The 22941-nt window shown below is 47.7% G+C and overlaps 1 protein-coding gene across 5 annotated transcripts in view; it reads right to left on the bottom strand.

Annotated features, from left to right (window-relative positions):
• The window catches only part of MIB2 (MIB E3 ubiquitin protein ligase 2), a 94282-nt gene that overhangs the window by 57511 nt on the left and 13830 nt on the right, over positions 1–22941 (bottom strand). For 4 of the 5 annotated variants that reach the window (XM_059716819.1, XM_059716822.1, XM_059716820.1 and 1 more), the window contains one exon: positions 1422–1747. In XM_059716819.1, coding sequence (XP_059572802.1) covers positions 1422–1668 — 247 coding nt within the window. In that variant the 5' untranslated portion in view covers positions 1669–1747. Of the gene's footprint in view, positions 1–1421; positions 1748–18234; positions 18350–22941 lie in introns of those variants that run through there. The other variant, XM_006259290.4, reaches the window with a different exon arrangement.

Below are 22941 nucleotides of genomic sequence, written 5' to 3'. Positions count from 1 at the left end.
AGATCTGGAGCAACTCACACTTTGATTAATTTGTTCTGGATTTACAAGAGGGGAAATGCAGACAGATTCTGACTCAGATGGTTTATAACAGTGGTTCTCAACCTTTTTACACCATGGACCGGCAAACCGTGGACTGGAAATGACCACAGACTGGCAAACTATGGACCAGCATACTGCATAAAGGAAGTGACAAGCATACTGCAGACCGGCAGCCAACCCTTTTTTATACTCAGTATACTGAGTATACTTTTTTATACAGTCACTTCTGGACTTCTGATCCAGCAGCCAACCCTCCTGCAGACCAGCAGCCAACCCTTTGCAGCCTGGTACCGAGGCGCAGCTTGGGGTTGGGAATCTCTGGTTTATTACAGTGGGGAAAAGAGACTCCAGACTGCTTTCCTATGCAGCATAAAGCCTCTGTTTTCAGGCTCTTGGGGGTCTTGAGGACAGTAACAGCTAAAAGTCGCATTAGGATCCAGCTGCATGGACATGCAGCAACATTGTGATCAGAACAACCAATTGGTGAGATTTAAGGATCACTCCAGTGTTCCAGTGGTGTAAACCTCTGTATTTAACTCCCACAGCTTACACAGAATTAGACTTTGAAGCTCTTACACAGAATTAGACTTCCAAGCCTGGCTAGGATCCCTCAGGCCTAGCAGGGATTTTTTTTAAAATACATTTACAAGGTCTATATCAATTTCCAAGCCATTGGAGTCAAACACGGAGGCAACGGCATTCCAGATTCTAAGCTGCAAAGTTAAGGCCTGTGTCAGAATTGTCCTAAGGACTGGGTGGATGTGTACCTCAGGTTTTCCTTTGGACCCTGCTTTAAAGAAGATGGTATTTTTATTTAAAACACGTTTTCTATTTAAGGGAAGCCTCCAGAAATGTTCAGGTACAGGATGTGGTATGCCAAGAGGCTGGAAGTCAGGAAGAGGGAGTTCTGGGTTTGCTTCTGGGATGCTTTCTGCACTTCCAGCCTTGAGCCCCTGGGTGAATTCTGAACACAATGCAGAGAAGGGCAGGCTAAAAGAAGGGTCAACCACAGGCTCCAAGGGCCGGGGGGGCTGGATTGAGGCTAGTGGCTGTGCTTACAGGTGTTCAGTGTAGATGTCTGGCATGCATGGGTTTGGCACCAGCCTTGGAAGGGCAGATATGGCCAAAGAGGTTTAGTAATTTTTCACCAGCCTCACCCAGTAAGCCCAGAGAAGAGCAGAGCTTAGAAAGTAGGTGCTCCTGCTTCCTCAGCTGCACCCAAGATCACTCCAAGTCTCCCAAGCAGCTGTGAGATCGTGGGACACAGCTGAAGGGAGAGCAGCTGTCATTTGATGTAGGTATTGTGTATGGCAAAGAACAAAGGTATTACCACATTTGTGCCTGTTCCTCTTAATGTCTACCCAATAGGTTGCCAGGCTTACCTATTTGTGCATTGTCGTACAGAAGAAGGTCATAAGCTCCTTGGAATCCAGTCCGATAGTTGGTTCTGGTCCCGTGATCCCACTGGACCACCACCGTCTTATCTGGTGTTGTTGGACTGCCTTGCCGACCAATCTCAACCACAGTCCCAACATTCCCTTCGCCGTTGTCCTGATTTCCCCATTTCCAGTCCACTCCACGGACCACCCGCATCCCAACCTGCATGCTTGCATATGGGTCCAAGTCCATTGATGTAAAACAGCCTGCAGAGTGCTCACGGGCAGAAGGTCTCAAAAGCAGGACGGCAGAGGCAGTACATCCAGCGCACCTAGTGAAACAGCACATGGTTGGGTTAGGAGACATTGTACAGCCTGTTGTAGACGCTACTACCTTCATGGCCCTCTTCCTGGAATCTCTTGAGCGTATATTAACAGCCGTTACAGCAGCAAAGAGTTGGCTGCTGTGGTCCCCCCTGCTTTACCTGTGGCAGGTTAGGGGTTAGGGTGTTATGCCTTCTGTTGTGTCAGGGTTGACTGTGTAGTTGCTAAGAGGTTAGACAATGGCTGGTTTGGATAGGGATTATCTTGCTTTAGGCAAGGACTGGATTAGATGACGTCTGGAGGTCCCTTCCAGCCCTAATTTTCTATGATTCTGTGATTTTAAGTCAGGTCTGTGTCTCATTTGAGCTGTGTCACATAAGGCATGTGAGAATGCATGGAATCATCATCATCTGTAAATTTTCCTGATTCTGCATTTGCTGCATAATTAACTCAAAACCAGTAGATCATCCTGGTTCAGCAGGACGCACCTCACGTGTCACGGAAATTGTCCAGACATATCTTGAGTCAGGAGGGATTGTGTTATCAAACACAGTCCTGGAATATCACACAAACTTCTCTACTTGCACACAAAACATGAAACCCCAGCTCCGTTAAATGAGCAACAAAATACCCACTGGCTTCAGTCTGACCAGGTGTCACCTGAAGAGTGCACCCAAACAGATAAATGCACCCAGGCCAACTCAGATAAATGTCCTGTCCATAAACTTCCACCAACATGAACAGTGTAGAAAATAAAAGGCTCCCCCAACTCCCCACCCCCAACCACAATGTCACCCAGATTAGCTCTAATCCCAGCAGCAGTGACAGGAACAGCTGCAGTCACCAGCCCCACTCCCTTCCCACCAGCGAACAAGAATGAAACTCAATTGAAGCAGATGAGCTTCACCAACTTTCCTCAGAGCTGCCTCCCACCACATCTCCTGGAAATTGAGCTCTGTAATGGTGAATACAGGGCCAGAGTTTGCAATGCAAATCTGAAAAGTCAGAGGAGTCTCCCTGTGCGGGGAATAGCTCTGGCTGTGCTGGCTTGAGGAACAACGCCAGCTCTAGTGCATACGTTTGCCACCACTATTCCCTTGACCAGGATCTGGAGCAGTGTCTGTGCGCTGTAGCAGCAGGATAAAGTTGATTGCTTCACTTTGTGCTAAAATCCCACATCTGTCTGGCACTGTAACTAATAAGCAGCCATCTAAGATTTCACAGTTCAAGTTATGTTGCAACCTAGGCCTGCTACAACTTTGCGATGGAAGTCAGGCACAGCACAAAGAGCATCTTGTTCTAAGAGTACAAACTAAAACCGTTAGAGCTAAAGAGTTGTCTCCTTAATTGCAGACAGTATAGACCTTATGACACATAGCTGAACAGCTCCAACACATACACGCGCAGATGCAGAATTCATTATGATAGTCACTTCATGTACTCAAATGCATTCTTTGTAAGCATAGTGAGGGCAAATATTGCTTAAATCAATATAAAAGTGACAATGGAGAACGTGTCACAAGTTCTTGAGACATGATAAGAAGCCAGAATCTTGCCAAATATGTAAAAAGGAAGGAGAGCCCCAGCTGTGAAGATTCATACTGCTTTTGTTCCTTCTGGTGTGTAAGATCAATTCAAAGACAACAGAGCCCAGGGAAGATTTATAGCCCAATAAAGCAGAGGTGTGTCAGAATATTTAGTGCAGGTGCCACGCAGTCCAATTAACAGGGCTCAGTTCTCAGAATGACTGAGAGAGAGTCGTGATCAAAGCAGCAACCAGGCACAGAACTGTCAGCCCTGCTGGTTAAATTTTTAAAGAGGAAGTTTACATATGATTTGCACTGTTTTTAGATGCTAAATCAATCAACACCTTGGTTAACAAGTGTAAGTGTAGATATACAAACACACACTAACTACTCCTAAAAATAGTTTCCATTTTAAAACATGGTGGCGGAAGAAAAAGAGACATGACCCAAACCACTGACCCTTTAGAACAGAGTCAGTGACATTTAAAGTTACATTTAAAGTTCAGCTCAGTTCCTGAAGGTTGAGTCCACTAGGAAGTCACAGTGATGTGGAAAGATAGAAACTCAGAGCTTAGAGCAGGTTGCCTTGTACAGTGAAAAAAAAATCTGAGGTCATACATGTATTTTAAAATAAATGCACAGAGTGACAGGGGCAGTTGCGCTGTTTGAGACAAAGTCATTTTGCAGCTGCCAAAAAGTGGAGTTCATTAATTGTAGATATAGTACCTGTTTCTAGCAATGTGAGTATCTCACCCCCTGGGTGCTTAGGTGCAACTAAAAGCACCCATAATACACAGGTCCTGACACAGCCATCAGATAGTGACAACCTCTTCCTGATGCCTCTGCCAACCAGGTTTCAAAAAGTGACTATAAGACCAAGAAGGGCTGCCTGAAGAAGGGTGTTTGTGTCTGAAAGCTTGCAAAGAACATTTTTTCCAACTATTTAGTTGGTCTAATAAAAGATATATCACATCTACCCAAAGAACCTTATCTACCTTAAGACCAAGAAAGTCAAAGCTGGCTCCCAATGTTGATCAGACACTCAGCCCCCTCATTCCTTCCCAAGTTTTCTTTAAATCCTATTCACCAATCTTTTCTGGATACGTTATCCATGATCACTCATTTTCTCTGGACATATGCTGTGCTCACCAGCTGAGGTGAACTGGCTAGAGGGTCGTACCCAGACAGTCGTAGTGGATGGGTCGGTATTGACCTGGAAGGGTGTGGGCAGTGGGGTCCCGCAGGGCTCGGTCCTTGGACCGATACTCTTCAGTGTCTTCATCAGCGACTTGGACAAGGGAGTGAAGTGTACTCTGTCCAAGTTTGCGGATGACACAAAACTGTGGGGAGAAGTGGACACACTGGAGGGGAGGGAACAACTACAAGCAGGCCTGGACAGGTTGGACATAAGGGTGGAAAACAACAGAATGCAGTTCAACAAGGAGAAATGCAAAGTGCTGCACCTAGGGAGGAAAAATGTCCAACATACCTACTGCCTAGGAAATGACCTGCTGGGTGGCATGGAAGCGGAAAGGGATCTTGGAGTCCTAGTGGACTCCAAGATGAACATGAGTCGTCAGTGTGACAAAGCCATCAGAAAAGCTAATGGCACTTTATCGTGCATCAGCAGATGCATGACGAACAGAACCAAGGAGGTGATACTGCCCCTCTATCGGGCGCTGGTCAGACCGCAGTTGGAGTACTGCGTGCAATTTTGGGCGCCACACTTCAAGAGGGATGTGGATAACCTGGAGAGGGTCCAGAGAAGAGCCACTCGTATGGTTAAGGCCTTGCAGGCCAAGCCCTACGAGGAGAGACTGGGGCACCTGGACCTCTTCAGCCTCTGCAAGAGAAGGTTGAGAGGCGACCTTGTGGCTGCCTATAAGTTCATCATGGGGGCACAGAAGGGAATTGGTGAGTATTTATTCACCAAGGCGCCCCTGGGGATTACAAGAAATAATGGCCACAAGCTAGCAGAGAGCAGATTTAGATTGGACATTAGGAAGAACTTCTTCACAGTTAGAGTGGCCAAAGTCTGGAATGGGCTCCCAAGGGAGGTGGTGCTCTCCCCTACCCTGGGGGCCTTCAAGAGGAGGTTAGATAGGCATCTAGTTGGAGTCATCTAGACCCAGCACTCTTTCCTGCCTATGCAGGGGGTCGGACTCGATGATCTACTGAGGTCCCTTCCGACCCTAATATCTATGAATCTATGAGGCAAAACTGTCCTGCGTCAGAAACAGCTCAAAGTGAGAAAGGAGGAATATTCATTCAGAGAGAGATGCCTTGCTGGAATGTAAAGGTTTTAGCAGCAGCTGATAATGCTAACATGGCTTTTTCTGTTGGCCAGTCGTAGAACACAATAAGGGATTACATTTTGCCAGCACACCCCTGTCCCATTCACTCACTTCAATGTTTTGTCAGTTCAGCAGCTTCATTTGAGCAATAACCCTTCTTCTGAAACAAGACTTAAAATCCTGGTCTTATAGGGATTAAGTCTGTCAGTCTTGGTTAAGTGTTTAGTGGATGGCCTTTTATCACAAAAGTCAGGAGGAAAAAAATATAATCCACCCTCCCCAATGACTTCAAGAAATACCTTCACTTATGACTTAGGGAAAAATTATGTCAGCACCAAGAGGAAGAGCAGGGAAAGTGTGGGTCCCTTACTGAATGGGGCAGGCAACCGAATGACAGATTATGCAGAGAAGGCTGAAGTAATGCTTTTTTTTTTACTGGGTCTTCACAGGCATCATCAGCTTCCAGACTACTGCACCGGGCAACACATTTTGGCGAGGAGGTGAGCAGCCAACAGTGGTGAAAGAACAGGTTAGGGACTAGTTAGAAAAGCTGGATGTGTACAAGCCTGTGGGGCCAGATACAATGCACCTGAGGGTGCTACAGGAGTTAAGTGATGTGCTTGGCGAGTCACTGGCCATCACCTTTAAAAACTCATGGCAGTCAGGAGAGGTCCTGGATGATTGGAAAAGGGCAAATATAGTACTCATCTTTAAGAAAGGGAAGAAGAAGGGTCCAGGAAACTACGGACTGGTCAGCCTCACCTCACTCCTTGGAAAAATCATGGAGGTCCTCAAGGAATTCATTTCTAAGCATTTGGAGAAGGTGATTAGGAACAGTCAGCATGGATTCACCAAGGGCAAGTCATGCCTGACCAACCCGATTGTCTTCTATGATGAAATAACTGATTCTGTGGATGTAGGAAAAACAGTGGAAATGATATACCTTGACTTTAATAAGGCTTTTGATACGGTTCCCCACAACATTCTTTCAGGCAAGTTAAGGAAGTATGAGATGGATGAATGGACTATAAATTGGATGGAAAACTGGCTGGATTGTCAGGCTCAAAGGGTAGCAATCAATGGCTCGATGTCTAGTTGGCAGCCAGTATCAAGTGGAGTGCCCCAGGGGTCAGTCCTGGAGCTAGTTTTGTTCAATATCTTCATCAATGACCTGGAAGATGGCACAGAGTGCACCCTCAGCAAGTTTGCAGATGACACGAAGCTGGGGGGAGTAGTAGATATGCTGGAGGGTAGGGCTAGGATTCAGAGTGACCTAGAAAAATTGAAGGATTGGGCTAAAAGAAATCTCTTGGAAGTTCAATAAGGACTGTGTCCAGTTCTGGGCATCCCACTTCAAGAGGGATGTGGACAACATTGAGAGGGTACAGAGGAGGGCCACCCACATGATCAGGGGACAGCAGGGCAGACCCTACAATGAGAGGCTATGGGACCTGAACCTGTTCAGCCTCCACAAGAGAAGGCTGAGGGGGGACCTGGTGACCGTTTATAAACTCACTAGGGGGGACCAGAAGGGTTTGGGGGAGACCTTGTTTCCCCTAGCGCCCCCCGGGATAACAAGGAATAACAGCCACAAGTTGTTGGAGAGTAGGTTTAGATTAGACATCCGTAAGAACTACTTCACAGTTAGGGCGGCTAGGATCTGGAACCAACTTCCAAGGGAAGTGGTGCTGGCTCCTACCCTGGGGGTCTTTAAGAAGCGGCTTGATGCCTACCTGGCTGGGGTCATTTGAGCCCAGTTTTCTTCCTGCCCAGGCAGGGGGTCGGACTTGAAGATCTACAAGGTCCCTTCCGACCCGACTTCTGTGATTCTATGACATGCAAAGTCATGCACTTAGGACGGAACAGTCCCATGCACCGGTACAGGCTGCGGCTGACTGGCTAAGCAGCACCTCTGCAGAAAAGGACCTGGGGGTCACAGTGGACAATAAGCTGAACATGAGCCAGCAGTGTGTCCCTGTTGCCAAGAAGGCTAATGGCATACTGGGCTGCACTAGTAGGAGAGTTGCCAACAGATCGTCGGAAGTAAGTATTCTCCTCTATTCAGCACTGGTGAGGCCACATCTGGAGTGCTGTGTCCAGTTTTGCCACCCCCCACAGAAAGGATGTGGACAAACTGGAGAGAATCCAATGGAGCCCAATGAAGATGGTTTGGGGGCTGGAGTACATGACTTGTGAGGAGAGGCTGAGGGAACTGGGCATATTTAGTCTGGAGAAGAGAAGACTAAGAGGGGATTTAATACCAGCCTTCAACTCCCTGAAGGGAGGTACAAAGATGATGGAGCTGGGCCGTTCTCAGTGGTGGCAGATGACAGAACAAGGAGCAATGGGCTCAAGTTGCAGCAAGGGAGGTTTAGGTTAGACGTTAGGAAAAACTTTTTCACTGGCTGAGTCTACACAAGACACTGTGCAATAGCCTATGACTACTACACGGTACTACACGGAAGCGTGATGCAATGCCGCTGTGCAGCCAGTATCACGAAAAAGTCGTTCCTCAGCAGGACTGCACAATAACTTCAGTTACTGTGCAGTCATTTAGTACTTGTTTATACAAGTGCTAAATGACTATGTAGTAATGACTGCACATTCAGCATCTTGTGTAGATGCAGCTACTAAATGGGGGTAAAGCACTGGAACCGAGAGGCTATGAAATCTCTATCCCTGGAGGTTTTCAACACCTGGCTAGACAAAGCTTTGGCTGGAATGATCTAGTTGGGGCTGGTCCTGCTTTGAGCAGTTGGCTGGACTAGATGTGACCTCCTAAGGTCCCTTCCAACCCTTATTTTCTATGTTTTCCAATGCATCTCAATGACTTTATCTATTTAGGTTCCAAAAAACTTACTGAGATCCATGAACATGGCACCTAACTACCTTTCCAGATCACGTTTCAAAAATGAATTAAGCACTTGGGAGCCTAAGGAACTTTTTAAAAATGATTTTCAATGGGGTTTAAGCTCCTAAATCACTGAGGTGACTGGAAAATGTTATCCTTAGGCCTAAGCTGCTAATTGTGCTAGGTCAGTCACCTCCTAGCAAGACATTTATAGTGCTGAATTATTCAATTCTGCTTTCTGATGGAGTTAGTTCAATTCCCACTTGGCCCTATATATTCACAGGTGACACTTGTCACATATTTTCACCTGTAATTAAGCCACTTGCCAGTGGTAAGTGGTTAGAGATGTACCACAGGAGACACAGCCAGAATAAATAACTGCTGTAAAGAAAGAACTTTTTTACATTGAGATTTGTGAGCCAACAAACAGACTAGAAGATCTGCTGGTGTATTCTTGTGATATTGGAAAAGGAAGTTCTGTAGTAAATTACCCGAGTGCACTGCATCTCACATCAACATTCATACATTTAGCCATCATTTCCCTTGTATTGCTAGTAATTAGTATTTACTAAGGACACTACACTGTCATTCCTGTATCCTATATACTTTATTCTGCCAGTAACCCAACTTATGATTCTTTGGTATTACCTACTGCTTGGAGACCTCACTCATGCATCAAGACTGGTGTACAAACAAGCATCACGGGGATGTACTCATATGGAGAAGTTCCATTGATGCATCTGTGACACCAAAGATTTCTTCCATGCCAAGTCCTTATATCCTGCTGAAGCAGACACCAAGTGGTGAAACTGCACTGTCACCGCCACTTCCACTGCCACGTAACTGTGTAACTTAACACAATGATCAAGACAGTGACAAGAAGCTGGAGATGGGAGACTGGATGCAGTGATCCAGCAGACCCCTCCCAGTCCTACACACACATTTGTATTTCTGTAGGGAAAAAGATACAGATATATGCCTCAAACCCCACATTTCAGTAAAGTTACCCGTTTATTGCAGAAACGGACTCTCTCCTTTGGATCTGTTCCAAAGTAGAAGTCCCTCTAGAAAGACCAGAGCTCAGGAGAAGTCAACCCCAACAGCAGTTACACAGAGCTTTCAGCAGGACCAGACTGTCAGCATCGCATTCAGAGAAGCACAAGCTGATTAATTTAGCAGGGATTATATACTATAGAAAGCATGCGGCATGTTCCAGTGACATCTTGGGCAGTGATATAGACAGAAAATAGCAGGCTTTTTGTAGAAAATGAGCTAAATAACTGCAAATACCAGAAAACAGAAGTAGTTTCCCACACTCTTACATTAGCACTAGACACTTTAGGGAATCAAACTGTGACTACAATGGGAAAACAGGCTTATGACTGAAGCAGCGTTAGTAAGTTTGAACACCTTGATCTTAGCCAAAAGGCCAAGTGAAAAGTCCTAACACCAATTCTCCATTCCTGTAGCACCTTCATTATTTACTGTAATTATCCTCACCAGACTCCTACAATCACACAGTACCTGAGGCACAGACACTTGCCCAGTCACTTGGAAAGCCTGTGCAAGAGCTGAAGTCTGAAGACTTCAGAACTGAAGTCTCCTATATTCTCCAGCAAGGCTCTAGTGCAGTCATTCTTCCCATCACTAGCCCAGATCTGTGTTCCACTTCCCAAATTTGCAATCTCAGAAAACGCAAGGAAGCACCCTACTTTAATACCAACCCCTCGGATATAGTGAGATCCATATCCCCTTCACCTGGGCTACTGAGAAGCTAACTTATTTTCATTTGCAAAGTGCTGTAAGATTTTTGATGAGTAGGTGTCAGATAATAAAAAAGATCATTCTTCATGCTTGGCTCGAGACAGCCGAGCTCCAAGAACATTTCATAATGAAACCAGAAATCAGGCGAATATACCACGTCCCAGGATTTACTACAACTTCAAAACGTGGGTAAGTCTCAACAAGGGTGTTTGAGACTTGAATATCAGAGGATTGGACTTGGCATTTAGAAGCAGCTCACTGAATTGTGCTTTCTGGTGAAGTTTCCAGGGTCCAAAAAGAAAAGGAGCCATCCAGCGCCTTGGCAAACGCTATGCACCATGTATCACACTGCTCTACTGGTCAGTTCCCTAGCATTGTGGCTAAACTAAAGAAATATTTTTGCATCCTTTTGGGTTGCCTTTGTGCAGGTGAAGCCAGAGGACTTGCAAAGTATATGGGCATTTACAAGGATGAAAGGTACATGGGGTGATTTTATTTGTATATATATTTATGGGGGTGAAAGGCCCTATAAATAGGAAAGTTTTCTAGTTTCAGATGGTGCTAAATCTTAGACAGTCATCAAGTGAGTGAGTACACAGTCTTCCCCTAATGTACGAGACACCAGGAACCCAAGATTAGAATTCCACACACATGCACATGCACGTGCATGAGATTTTGCTATGCATATAACATGAAGCACACTGGGGCCAGACTCAAACTGCAGATGTCTATGCTGCCTTCTTGGCTAATTGTGAGCATTGTTCATTGACTTCTATAAGAAATGACAGCCCTCTGTGTCTTGTGAGATTATGCTGCAACTCGATAGCCAAAGTGCAGCACCAGGCTTTGAAGACAACATATGCAAGAGCATCAGTAGCTGGCCCCCAGCATTTAAGTCATGCATGAAATCAGACAGACTGAGGGGCTGAAATGAAAATCAGGATTCAAGGAAACTCCTCTGCTCACTGTTCTAGCACTAGCTTAAAATTCTCCTTCCTTGTTTCTTCCAGGAGAAGGCTAGTGTGTCAGAAACCAAAACACACCAATTATGAAGCTCTTGGGCTGAGCTCAAAGGGTTACTGTGAAATGTGCTCAGAGCAGGTAGTGCCGGATCTCGGCTTCCCAAATCCACCCCCAAACATTTGTGATGCCCGGCACGTCCGTTCCAGCCCTCCCCCTTGGCGATTACTAACGGACCTGCTTACACTGCTCTGTCTCTGACTTGGCTCCAAAAGTCTCTTCAAATATAATTTCCACTATTGGGTAAATAAAAGAGAGGCAAGGAAATACCCTGCTCCTCCAGGCTACAGAGCTATTAGAAAGAGGATTCAGGAACATCAGTGACTGCCTAGCAGATGCATTTCAGCCACCACAGGGTTTGTACACTTAGGCCGAAATTTACTGTTAACACATTGTCAGTCCAAAGCACTTTTGATGCAGGCATCTCACTTAAGGCTCACAGTGAGCAAATGCGGAGCCAGCCTGACATTGGTATCGTCTTGCCGTATTACAGATGGATCCGGAGGGAGAAGCACAAAGGAAACATATGATTCACTTCTAATCACACGCTGAGTCAGATGCAGAGCTGAGTCTCTCTGGCATAGGCATGCCTTAATTTCAGTTCAGAAAGAAACCTTTGGGATAGAGAGAGAAAACTCTCCACTGAAGAGCATGCCACCGTGATTCAAAGAGCACTTATTTTGCAACCTTCCTGCATCCCCAAACCCTTTACAAGCTGGAACCATGCACGAGACTGGCTTCTCTCACCAGAGAGGAAGGCACCCTGGATCACAGACATCCTATTGTTCTGCCCAGGCTAAAGGGCAACCCTTGTCCTCCACTAAACTGTTATTCATGTATTTGCTTTGGCTGGAGGCAAAAAGTCAGGCAGGCCCCTTAATTCCTTTGCTGCTTCATTCTGAATAGAGGGACATCAAATCCAAAGTGTGGCAGAGTATCCAGGAGGGCAGCCAGGGCATTTGAGATGGAAGTTGTTTTTTTGCAAAGACTCCTCCCTAGTGACTACTGCAGACTGTAGCTCAGCAAGGTTTTCAGCACATTCTGCCCCGTCCTGCATAAATGAATCTTTTCCCAGCAGATGATGGTGAAATAATTCCTGTGCCTTCTTGCTAACAGCAGAGCCGCCTGGAAAGTCCTCACCCAGCCCTGTGGAATTCTCCTTGACTTTTCAGAGAGCAGGATCAGGCCCTTATAGGCCATCTAGGCCGTTCCTTCCACACTAGCTCAATTTCAGGATTGTTCCCTCTGACACGGTTTAGTGACGAGCCCAAATGCCTGGGCTGGCTGCAAGTGTAGGGCAGTTCTGACCATGGTAGCTAGATATATTTACAGCCCCTGTCCCTGGGCATTGAAGTGTGGATGTGGGAGAGACCCTCTGAATCACAGAGGACTCTTATATCTCTACTTGGCCAAGTCTGAAAGAGACACTAGTCTAGCTAGCCAGCTGGACTCAGCCTAGCTCCTATTTCCATTGCCAGCCTCTAAAATGAACATCAGCCTTTAAAATTGTTGGTTGTAGCCATGGTGGTCTAAGGACATAGGCAGACAAGGTTCAATTTTAAAAATAGTTAAAAAACAATTGTTAAATTATTAAAGAACAATCTTTTCCAACTATTTAGTTGGTCTAATGTAAGAGATCATATGTACCCAAAGAACTTCGTCAGCCATTAAAATGAAATTCTCAATGGTCTGTCCTTGGTAGGAGGTAGATTTGGGGTGGGAGAGGGGAACATCCTGCCCTGCTTCCAAGCAAGTGCAATAGCAGCAGGTCCCTGACCCATGAGGGAACCCCAGTGTCAGGGCTGTGGCTTGTCTGGGGTCTTTGACGCTTGCTTTGACCCAGAGAGGAAAGGACACCCCCATGCAGGCCAAGATCTACCTTCCTTTCCTGTTTGCAGTCACTCTTACTATTGACTGCATTACCCAACACAAGCAGCAGCATCAGGACATGCTTCTGGGGTCTCTGGGAGTGAGCTGCATGCTGCTATCAGCTTCTCAATGCCACATGACAACAAGTCCTCCCCCACCCCCCTAAAGCTTTCCTCAGGCCGAATCCATTGCAAGTACAACAGATCCTTATGTAACATGATGAAGCTGCCCTAATTGTAACTGTCCCAAACTGGACTCTTTCAAATACATGCTTAATGATCCAGGGGCTGCTCTGTTTAAACAGGCAGAGCTAATTCAGCGAACAGCTGGCACCATCATAAAAATAGAAGCAATACTTGAAAGAAAAAAAATTTACACAGGAAACATACAAGCAAGCAGTCCCAGCAGCTGCAGCATCGCTTCGTGGCTTCAGATGGATCATGACTTTCACCTTGTGCCCATTTTACGGGAAGGATTTCCTTGCAGTCGAATGGGGTTCCCCCATCCTCTCTACAGTTGGCAAGTCCCAGGGAGGCAGAGGGCCTGGATCTGGTGATAAGCTCTGTGCAGCACGTCTGCAAGAAACCCATTGCTGGAGGAAGGATAGGCATATGGGGGGGGGGGGGGTTGTCATGTTGGAGAATAGAAAAGGGCTGGCAGTTCCCTGGGTCCATTGAGTTTTGATGTCTGGAAGGCTGAAAGGAATGCCCATCATCCCAGCTCTATTCTCACATTTGACACAGATACTGCTCCTTGGGACACCTTAGCCTCAGTCACTATCCGTCTCCTTCTCCAGCTCTCCCAGCCCTGGATGCTGACACCTACTGATAGAAGGCCAGCCTATCCCAGCTGGCAAAGCCTTCCCCCTTTCAGCAGTCACTGCCTACTTACAGTCTCCTGCAATGTGCCCAGATTTTTTTTTTTAATGAAAATTTTCCGTGTTCTAAGCCAAATCAATTCCAAATCCGTGAGTCAGGCAAGAACCATAAATGACCCTACTACAGGCAAACATCCTCCATCCCCACCTGGGGCTTCAGATGTTTCCAAAACATCTGGCAGGCATCCTATGTGCAGGCCCAAGCCTTGAGGCTTCGGGTTCAGATGCCCCTGAGTTTCACTTGCCCTCAGCCATAAGGCCGCAAAAGCAAGCTAGGGAGGAGGCTCCTATTTCCATAAAATGGGCATAAAGCCAAGATCTTCCTATTTGAGCAGCATGTGGGAGGTTAACTATACATTACCTTTGTGGGTACTACCCTGTGCCAGAAAAGCGGTTATCCCCACGGAGTAGGAAAACAGATGTGAGCAAGCAAGGATGGCCCTGACCAATGAACACCAAAGCTGAGTACTCAAATAGGGGAAATGACACTGGCAAACAAAGCTGCTTTCACTTTGCAGCCAGAGTCCTATACAGCGCATATAGGCACTGCGAAAGCAGGACACATTATTAGTGCAGACCACAGCTGTAGAGGTCTCGCTCCACATTAACTTTGACTTGCTCCTGTGCTTAAGCCTGGAGAGGCTATTCAGTGGTTGCATTTTCACCTACCTACATTTTGTATACTGTCTTAAGTTCCTATTCCACACACAAGAGTACACAAACCCCAGCAGACTCTCCCTATGCCTGAAGAAGGGCATTTGTGCTTGAAAGCTTATACAGAACAATTTTTCCAACTATTCAGTTGGTCTAATAAGAGATATCACGCTTACCCAAAGAACCTTGTCTGCCTATATTCAGAGGTTGTTAATTTTCCCTGCCTCAGAAAGGAATGAGGAGTGCTTGTCATATTAACCCCATCCACACACTAACCCAAGAGTAATGGAAACACTGGTGTAGGGAACTGCCCCTTATTCCAGACTGCATTATTGGTCAACAAAGGGGGAAGACCGGAGGGCATTAACCTGTGACTCTTTTTTTATGCAGACAAAATAAACATGCAGTGTCTCCATTTGCAGCACTACTTGAATGCTCTGAATCAGTTCTCATTCAGGAAGGTAAATGTCTGATAAACCCGGTTCTGCATCCTGAAAGCAGGGACCCAGGCTGAGAAAAAAGGAACAATATCATCAACACTGGCATTAGTTCCTGCTCATGAGATCTCATTAAGGAGAGTGTGGCTGAGGAAAAGAAAAGCGTGCAATGCTCCTATCTTTTATTTAGATTAAATCTTAATTACAGCCCAGCTGGTGCATTTGAAATGACAGCTGCCTTTAGCAAGCAAACCAGGAGACCCTTTTCTGCATAGAGACAAAGGCACTTCTGGACCCGCCCCTACCAAATAAGAAAAGCAAGCCTGGATGTTTTTTGTTGCTTCCATTCAGACAGGCCCCTGGCTACAGAACTGGCCTAGCCAATTCAACAGTTTTGTCTGGGTTTTATTCAATGCAGTGACCCTCACAGCTCAGGCTTGAGAGCAGATGGGCAGGGCACACACACTAGCCATTGCAGCTGCATAATATCCTGAAGTCTTGCATCACATGCACACTCCTCTGGGGTGAGACTGCAGAGCAGGTTAGACAGACGCTTGATTGGGATGGTTTAGTCAGTCGGATGGCTTAGTTTTGCTGTGAGCAAGGGAATGGAGTAGATAAGACCCACAGATGCCCCTTCCAGCCCTTACTTTGCTATGATTCTAAGCAGAGGGGTGGACAGGGCATTAAGATACTCTCTGCCTCCTTCTGATGTCAAACCCAGGAGTGTTTGGAGCAGTCACCAAAAGCAAGAGGAGCCAAAAAAGAAAATGCGACTTGGAGAGGGGAATGGGCAAACTATGCAGCAGCCTTGGCTCTTGGACTTCCTCTGACTGCTGTTGGAGGCTGCTTGCAAAGGATGGCAAATGAGCCCCCGTGTGGGATTTAAAATACTTCCCACCAGCAGGAGGGGAAAAAATTGTGGCTGTGTGGTATCTCAAGAAAGCAAGCCAGGCTCTACCATAGTGCTGTAGCCCACTAGTACAAGTCTAGTCACATAACCATGCACTGACTACATTTCACTTACTCTGGGAAATGAATGTGGGTCTGATGCTGGGACACAAGTAGTTCTGAACATGCTTGGAAAAGCAGGGCTGATTTCCTGAGGGGACAATAGTAAGAGAAGTCCCACTGTGAGATGAGGCTCACTCCCCACCCTTCTGGTTCTGATCCGATGACTATGATAACAGCAAGTGTGCTAGTATGGTCCAGCTACCCACATTTCGGCTACTCTCCTATCTGCTGTGGGGCCAGGAGTGAGTGAGTTCCTGTTCCCTTACTGCCATTTCAGAAGGCAAATAATGCAACTGCTAGTGTGGACACAATCCATCTAGCACCTTTGAATCAAAACACAAACCTTGTTTGCCCATCTCACTGCGCAGGCACTGAGAAAGGTTCCCAAAGGACACAGGTAGAAACTAAGCCGCCTGGTTTTTCAATGAGAGGCAGGACCTAGCTGTTGTCTGCATTTTTTAACAGTCTACCCCAGTGTCCTTTCACGCTTCCCCATGGTTCCCTGGATTCACCCTGTCTGTCGCCAGCATCTAAACTGTCTCCAAGTGCAGAGTACAAGACACCAAAGTGCTGATATGGAGCAGAAACTGAAGACACGGCATTTTTTGCAGCTACTGGACACAGGGCCAGTTCAGACCAGGCAGCAAAAACAGCTGTAGGCCCTTCTCTGATGGGGAAGCCAAAGCTGACTTGTAGAACGTGAGCTGTTTAGTGCCCGGCGCATGACATTACCTCATCTAGTAATTCTACCCACCCAGGAAGCAGTAGAGCCACTGAGTCCTGAGAATCAAGTGCTCCCCCAACCACGCACCCCTTCCGAATCCAACAAGACAAGAGCGATCACTAGTGAGGCACTTCCTATTCTCTCCTTGCAGAGTTGCAACTTTTCCTTCTCTGCTCTTTCCCAGGGTTGTTTTCTCCAGGGGGCTGGGGAAGAATATTTGCATTTCTATCCAGTAATACTAATTCAGTTCAATGCTAAACCAAAAGTCCTTTGGGAATGAGAGTATCACATGTAGACGTGTGGGGAGATAGTCTAGGGCAGATATTCTAGGACATATTTTTCTGAGCTAACTTTCAGTGGAAAAGAAAAAAAACATACCATTTCAATGCTAAATGCAGGGCTAGAAGTCAAAAGTCTCAGTTTCACTGCTTGAATTAGGCCATCTCTCATAGCACCTGCACCTCAGTTTCCCCAAGTAAAATAACAGTACTGGATACTTCAAGGTACTGTAGTACTAAGCGCTTCTTTGTTATAGAGAAACATTGAAATGACTCCCTGTTTGGAAAACAGCATTACAGACGTGATGCCGACAAAACATCCCTCTGTCTCCACATCTTACGTTTGTATATGGTCCCTCATCACTGTAGGTGGACAACAATAATTAGGGAAGACTATTAGCTTCCTCTTTTATGAGATGAGAGGGGAGATTGCTATGTGATTAGGGGTATCAAACTGACCCTACCTGACTTTTCTCAACAGGCTGTGAGGACGAGTCAGAGCGGTGGCTGTCATGAACCCCATGGGAAAGAAACAGCTGGACTGCCTTCCTGCGCCAGCCTGGGCGCCCTGCCTTGTGCTGGCCAGAAAGACGGCCCATGAGAAGGGACCCTCCTGGCCGTCCCCACAGCTCTGACTGGCAAGAATTCCTACAGTCATTTTACAGCCGCTTCCAATTCAGCCGCGTCCCGGTGGATGGGCTTTCTGCTCTCCTGACCTTCATGCAATTCCTGGACCCGCTGATCCAGAAGGCTGCTTTCTTAGCACCAGTGTGCAAGTACTAAGCAAGGACCTGCAGCAGCACACCAGAAGGGAAGCAGGATCAAAAAAACCTCTTTCATTTCCCACTGAAACTACTCCCACAAATATGCACAGAGGGATCCTGAGGTTTACCAAAGATGAGGAACGGTTGTTCCCCAGATGCAGCCGCTCAGTCCAGGCCCCCGCTGCCCGGGGGAGAGGATCCCGAGGGAAACACCAATGCCCGGGCCAGCAAGCGTGACCGAGAAAGCTGGCAAGGCAGGGGTGCCGGCAGCGCCGTGCCAAGCAGATGCTGCCCCGCCGCTCCGGTCCAGAGAGCCGGGGCCGGCCCGGGCCGTCTCCCAGCACGTGGCGCGTGCGCTCGGCGGGCGCCCCGTGCCCCGACTCCACGGGGCTCTGCTCCGGCCCGGCCGCGGGGGGCACTGACCTGCCGCCGGGCTCCTCGCTCGCAGCCGCTCCGTCCCCGCCGGGCAGCGCAGGCTCCAGCCGCGGCAGCGCTCGCAGGGGGCCGGGGCCGGGGCGGGCTCGGGCTTCACGTGGCTCGGCCCGGCCCGGCCCGGCCCTGCCCTGCCCTCCCCTCGGCCGGCCGGGCAGGGTTGCCCCCGCCGCGGCTCCGGCAGGTTTGCGGGCTTGCGGCAGACGCAGGCGGACCCGCCCGCCCCGGGCGCTGCAAGGAAGCGAAGGGCAGCGGTGGTGGCCGACGGGCCCGGGAGCCAGCCCATGGGCAGGGCTCTCGGGCTTTCCCTGCCCCTCCTTCGCCGAGTGTTTGCAGCCGTCCTGGGCAACACCCCCCCCGTAAAATAAGGGCTGCCTCCTCGGTGAGGTTGCAGGGCTACAAAAAAATGGGGACAGCGCACTCTTGGACGGATGACAGAGCTGCTCTGGACAACGAGTCCCCCCCCTCTGGATAGGAGACGAGGTCTAAGCATCCCCGAGGGACCACACATCTCCTTGCTGGGCAGCTCTAGCCCCCTGCTGCCTGAACTGCCCCTTGGGCATGCTGGTTCCTCACTGCTTGTCCAGGTTTTCCTTTGGTGAAACCGCACTGCCTGGCTAGTCTCTCCCGGCAGCTGGCAAGAAGGGGATCTGCACTTTATGATGGTTTCACAACTGCCCACGTCTTTCTGTGCCATCAAACTGAGACTGGAGGTTTTCTCAGGTTGCCACTTTGATTCCAGCTTATTACACAGCAGACAGATGCAGGGCAGGCACCCCTAAATGCTCAGAAATCACAAGCTAAATCCCCCAGACCCTGATGTTTTTATTATTTTGGGTTGCCTGTGGTTCTTTTTCTCTCTCCTCAGCCTACGGAAGAGACTCGGGGCTTGTCCTGAAACTTTTCCTCTGCCCTATGACTAAAAAGTTCTCAATCTGAATCTTTCTGGCAGCTGAATGTTGCAAGAACCAGGCTGTAACGGCCCTGCCTATTTCTGTGCCATTCTTTGCATGTCCTCTAGGTCGTCAAGGCCCACAAGTACTGGTCACTGGAGGGATTCTTTCAGTCACCACATTTTTGCGTTCCTCCAAGTACCCAACGAAACACTTGCCATGATGGACAGTCTGTTCCCTCATTCTCAACCTGCCTCAGATATCCTATCTCCTTTCCTGGCTACCTCTACCTGGAAAGGAAGAGTAACCAGACCTTGGTATCTGTTATACTTTCATTCCATTTTTAATTCCTCCTTATTTTTTTCTGGGGCACATGCTTTCAAAAGGCATTTAGAGGTCTGTCTTTGCTTTTGGTGGATTCCAGTTTTCAAGCTTATCAGTTAAAAATGAAAATAACATGTGAGATGCAGAGCAGGCAGTTGTTTTTCTTATGACCATATCATATTTAAATTGGTGAAGGGAGCTGCTGCCATGTCAGTCTGTGACACTTGTGACCAGGTGAAAAGCTGGCCCTCCAGACAGGGCACTGAGCCATACACCCAGAGTCCTGCCTTATAAAAAGTTACCAACACCAGAGGACAATTAGGTAGCTCTTCTGGCAAACAGCAAGAAACTGAAAAACTGTGGGGAGGAAATCACTGCATTCCAGGAGCTGGAGATTTAAGCAAAAAAAACCCCAAAATCAACTGATGCACAAGGATATCGTGAGATGTCAACACTGAGCATTGCCAGTTGCAGCAGGTACTCAACAGCTCCCTTGTTGGCAGTCCCAGCAGAGACATCTTAAACTGAAAAGGACAAGGATACTGAACCCCATCTGACCCCCCAAGACATTGTCTTTTTAGGGAAAAGAAAGGACATGCCATTATACGCCTGTTCAGGGGACAGAACCATCCCTCAAGGACAACAATCCAGCATTGTTTGCCAGATGCTAAACTTCACACAAGTGAAAGTCACTTTCTGTGTGCCAAGTCCTGAGACTGCAGTTTAAAAGGGAAGGACAGAAGTCTTGTGAGGGCATTTAAAAAGCAAAAAAGTAGAGGTGTGCCGAAGAAAGATTTTCTTGGCTGATACCAATAGCTGATTTACAGGAACGCAGCTGGGCAGCTCTCCCAGCTGCATGGAGAGCAGCATCCTGAAGGGAAGTCTGTGGAGGGGAAGGGGAGGGGAAGGGGGACAGATCATGGTGAGGGAGGGAGTGGGTGAGAGGCAGGAGCTGGGAGCCTGAGGCCAGGAATAGGACACAGCCATGGACAGCTCATCCACAGGATCAGCATCCCGGTGCTTAAAAAGGGCAGCGAGGGTGCTTGAACTAAAAGCTCATTGAACAAGCTTTAGTTCAAGAGGTGCCGCCACCATTTTTAAGCACCGGGATGCTTTTGAGAGAAGAGCCAAGCTGGGCAAGAGCAGATGCAGGCTGCCTGCTGTGGGGTCAGGGCTCTCTGCCCTGCTGCCTTTGCCCTGGGAACTGTGCACTAGCAGCACTTCCCCTGCCCGTCCTGTAGTGGGAGGCACAGCTCACTGCCGCAGGGTGGGCAGGGGACATGGGGCCAGTGCATGGCTCCCAGAGCAAAGGCAGCAGGGCAGAGAGCCCTGAGCCCACAGCAGGCAGCCTGCCTCTGCCCTCACCCCACTTGGCTCCCCTCCTAAAAGTGACCTGGCACTTAGAAATGGTGGTGGCAGTGCTTGAACTAGAACTAAAGCTTATCAAATGAGTTCAAGCACCCCTGCCACCATTTTTAAGTGCCAGGATGCTGATCCCCTGGACAAGCCACCCATGGCTCCATCCTGCTCCTTGCCCTGGCCCTGGGGTCCCATTCACTGACATGCCCCAGCCCCCACCCTGCTCCCTCCCTCACCATGGGGGCCTCAATCTGCCCCCTCCCCACACCCTTTCCCCTCCACAGGCTTGCCTGCAGGGCGCTGCTCTCTACATTGTATGGGTGCACTCCTGGCCGCATGCATGCTGTGGCTGCGCTCACGTACGCGGCGTCTGGGGGCCCTGGCCAGAAGGCATATTATATTTATCATACACTATCAGCTACATTGGCCAAAAAAAGCTGATAGCCGTTAATGTTAATTTTCCTTTTATCGGTGCTGATCTGATATAGCACCGATATATTAGCACACCTCTAAAAAAAAAAAGCAAGCCCCAACAAAGGGCTGAAGCTCATAACCCCACATACATCCCCTCTGCTCTGAGCAAGGAAAGGAACTGGTTTCATAAGATATGTTGCTGCATAACCCTGACTGCACTGCTGTTATTATGGGAAGGTGAGATGTGAAAAATCTGTGGGGAAAGAGGGAAGGCAATGATACCATTTAGGCTGGGAATTAGGAAGCAGGAAGCACTAGAGTCTTAGTTTGAGCTGGGAAGCAGTGTAAACCCTGTTTTCCTGAACCTGAGTGCATGGAGCCTGGAGCTGGCTCATGTGCATTCAAATCCACAACGAGTAGACAGAGCAAGACTTAAGGATGACAAGTCTTCCTGATTCCAATGAAGTTCCTTCTTTACCATCATCACAGAACATCTGCCCAAACTGCCAGGAGACCCTGAATATGTCACTTAGCTCCTTCAAACTAGCTGCTCACACAAATAGGCCAGCCTATCTGTACAATGAAGAACATTCCCACATGCCAACCCCAAAGGAGCCTCTGGTGAAGGGGGCAGAGTACTGTTTTCTACTTCCTGAAAAAGCCCACGCTGTTTGCCTCGAGTTGGCTCTGGAGTTGTTGAATTAATATATATGATGACCACAGGACACAAATTCACATACCTGTTTCCCTTCCCTCAGCAAATGCTGAGCCCCCGAGTCAACATACCACCTAGTACAGTCCTAGCAACCTGGAAGCCCACCATTCCCTCCCCCCAGCCTCAACACGCATGCCACTCCAGCAGTCAATACCATCAAAATAACTGGGTATTGAGTGGGTGCACAATAAGGATCCACGCATTTATTGGTTGCTACGCTCTCTGCCATTAACATGATGAACAGTGCGTGAGCTTCGTTCCACTTGCCAATTTACCATAAATGGCTTCTTTGGCTTTTTCACCCCTCCCGCCCCCTCCCTATCTGGTCTTCTCTGCCGCACCTTTTTCTCTGACTAAGCTGCTCTTCTGATTAGGCTCCAAACCTACTCCCCCTCTAGGATATGTAAAAACTCACAATGATTCCAGTGGTACCAAGATCAAAACTTTTACACCTCCTACTCCTGATCTCATATCATCTCCTGCTTTCAGGTCAGTCCTCTCACTCCAGCTCCAAACCAAGTTCCTTTCCTTATCTTTCTCCAGCATCCCTTTCCTACCAAATCTACCAGCAACAATATTTTCAGACTTCTCTTTTACCCACTGTGCATCAATCCATGCAAGCAAGGATCTACCAAGCAGGGATTTTGGTATGTGTAACATGTTGTGAAAGCACCTTACACATAGACTATGTTGCTGTGAAGATATAATTATTATTTGCACAGCAACACTACTGCATCATTCATCAGGACTGAAATGGAACGAAGAAGCCCGTAATTAACATGTCAATCATTTGCCACATAAATAATTAGCAAATTATACCCAGGGTGATCTAAAAATTCCTCTCTATTAGCATCAACCAACAGCTGATTTTGCAGGGACTCCTTTCTCTCTATTCTATCCAAATGCAGGCCTAACAGCCACCACGACTCACAGGACCCATGTAAGATATAAACTAACATCTAATGGAAAGCCATTTATGGATAGCAGTTGAAG

The sequence above is a fragment of the Alligator mississippiensis genome, chromosome 13, assembly GCF_030867095.1.
Source record: "Alligator mississippiensis isolate rAllMis1 chromosome 13, rAllMis1, whole genome shotgun sequence".
In the NCBI taxonomy this organism is placed as follows: Eukaryota; Metazoa; Chordata; order Crocodylia; family Alligatoridae; genus Alligator; species Alligator mississippiensis.
The sequence above is the reverse complement of the archived record's forward strand: the minus strand, read 5'-3'. Positions and strand labels throughout refer to the sequence as shown.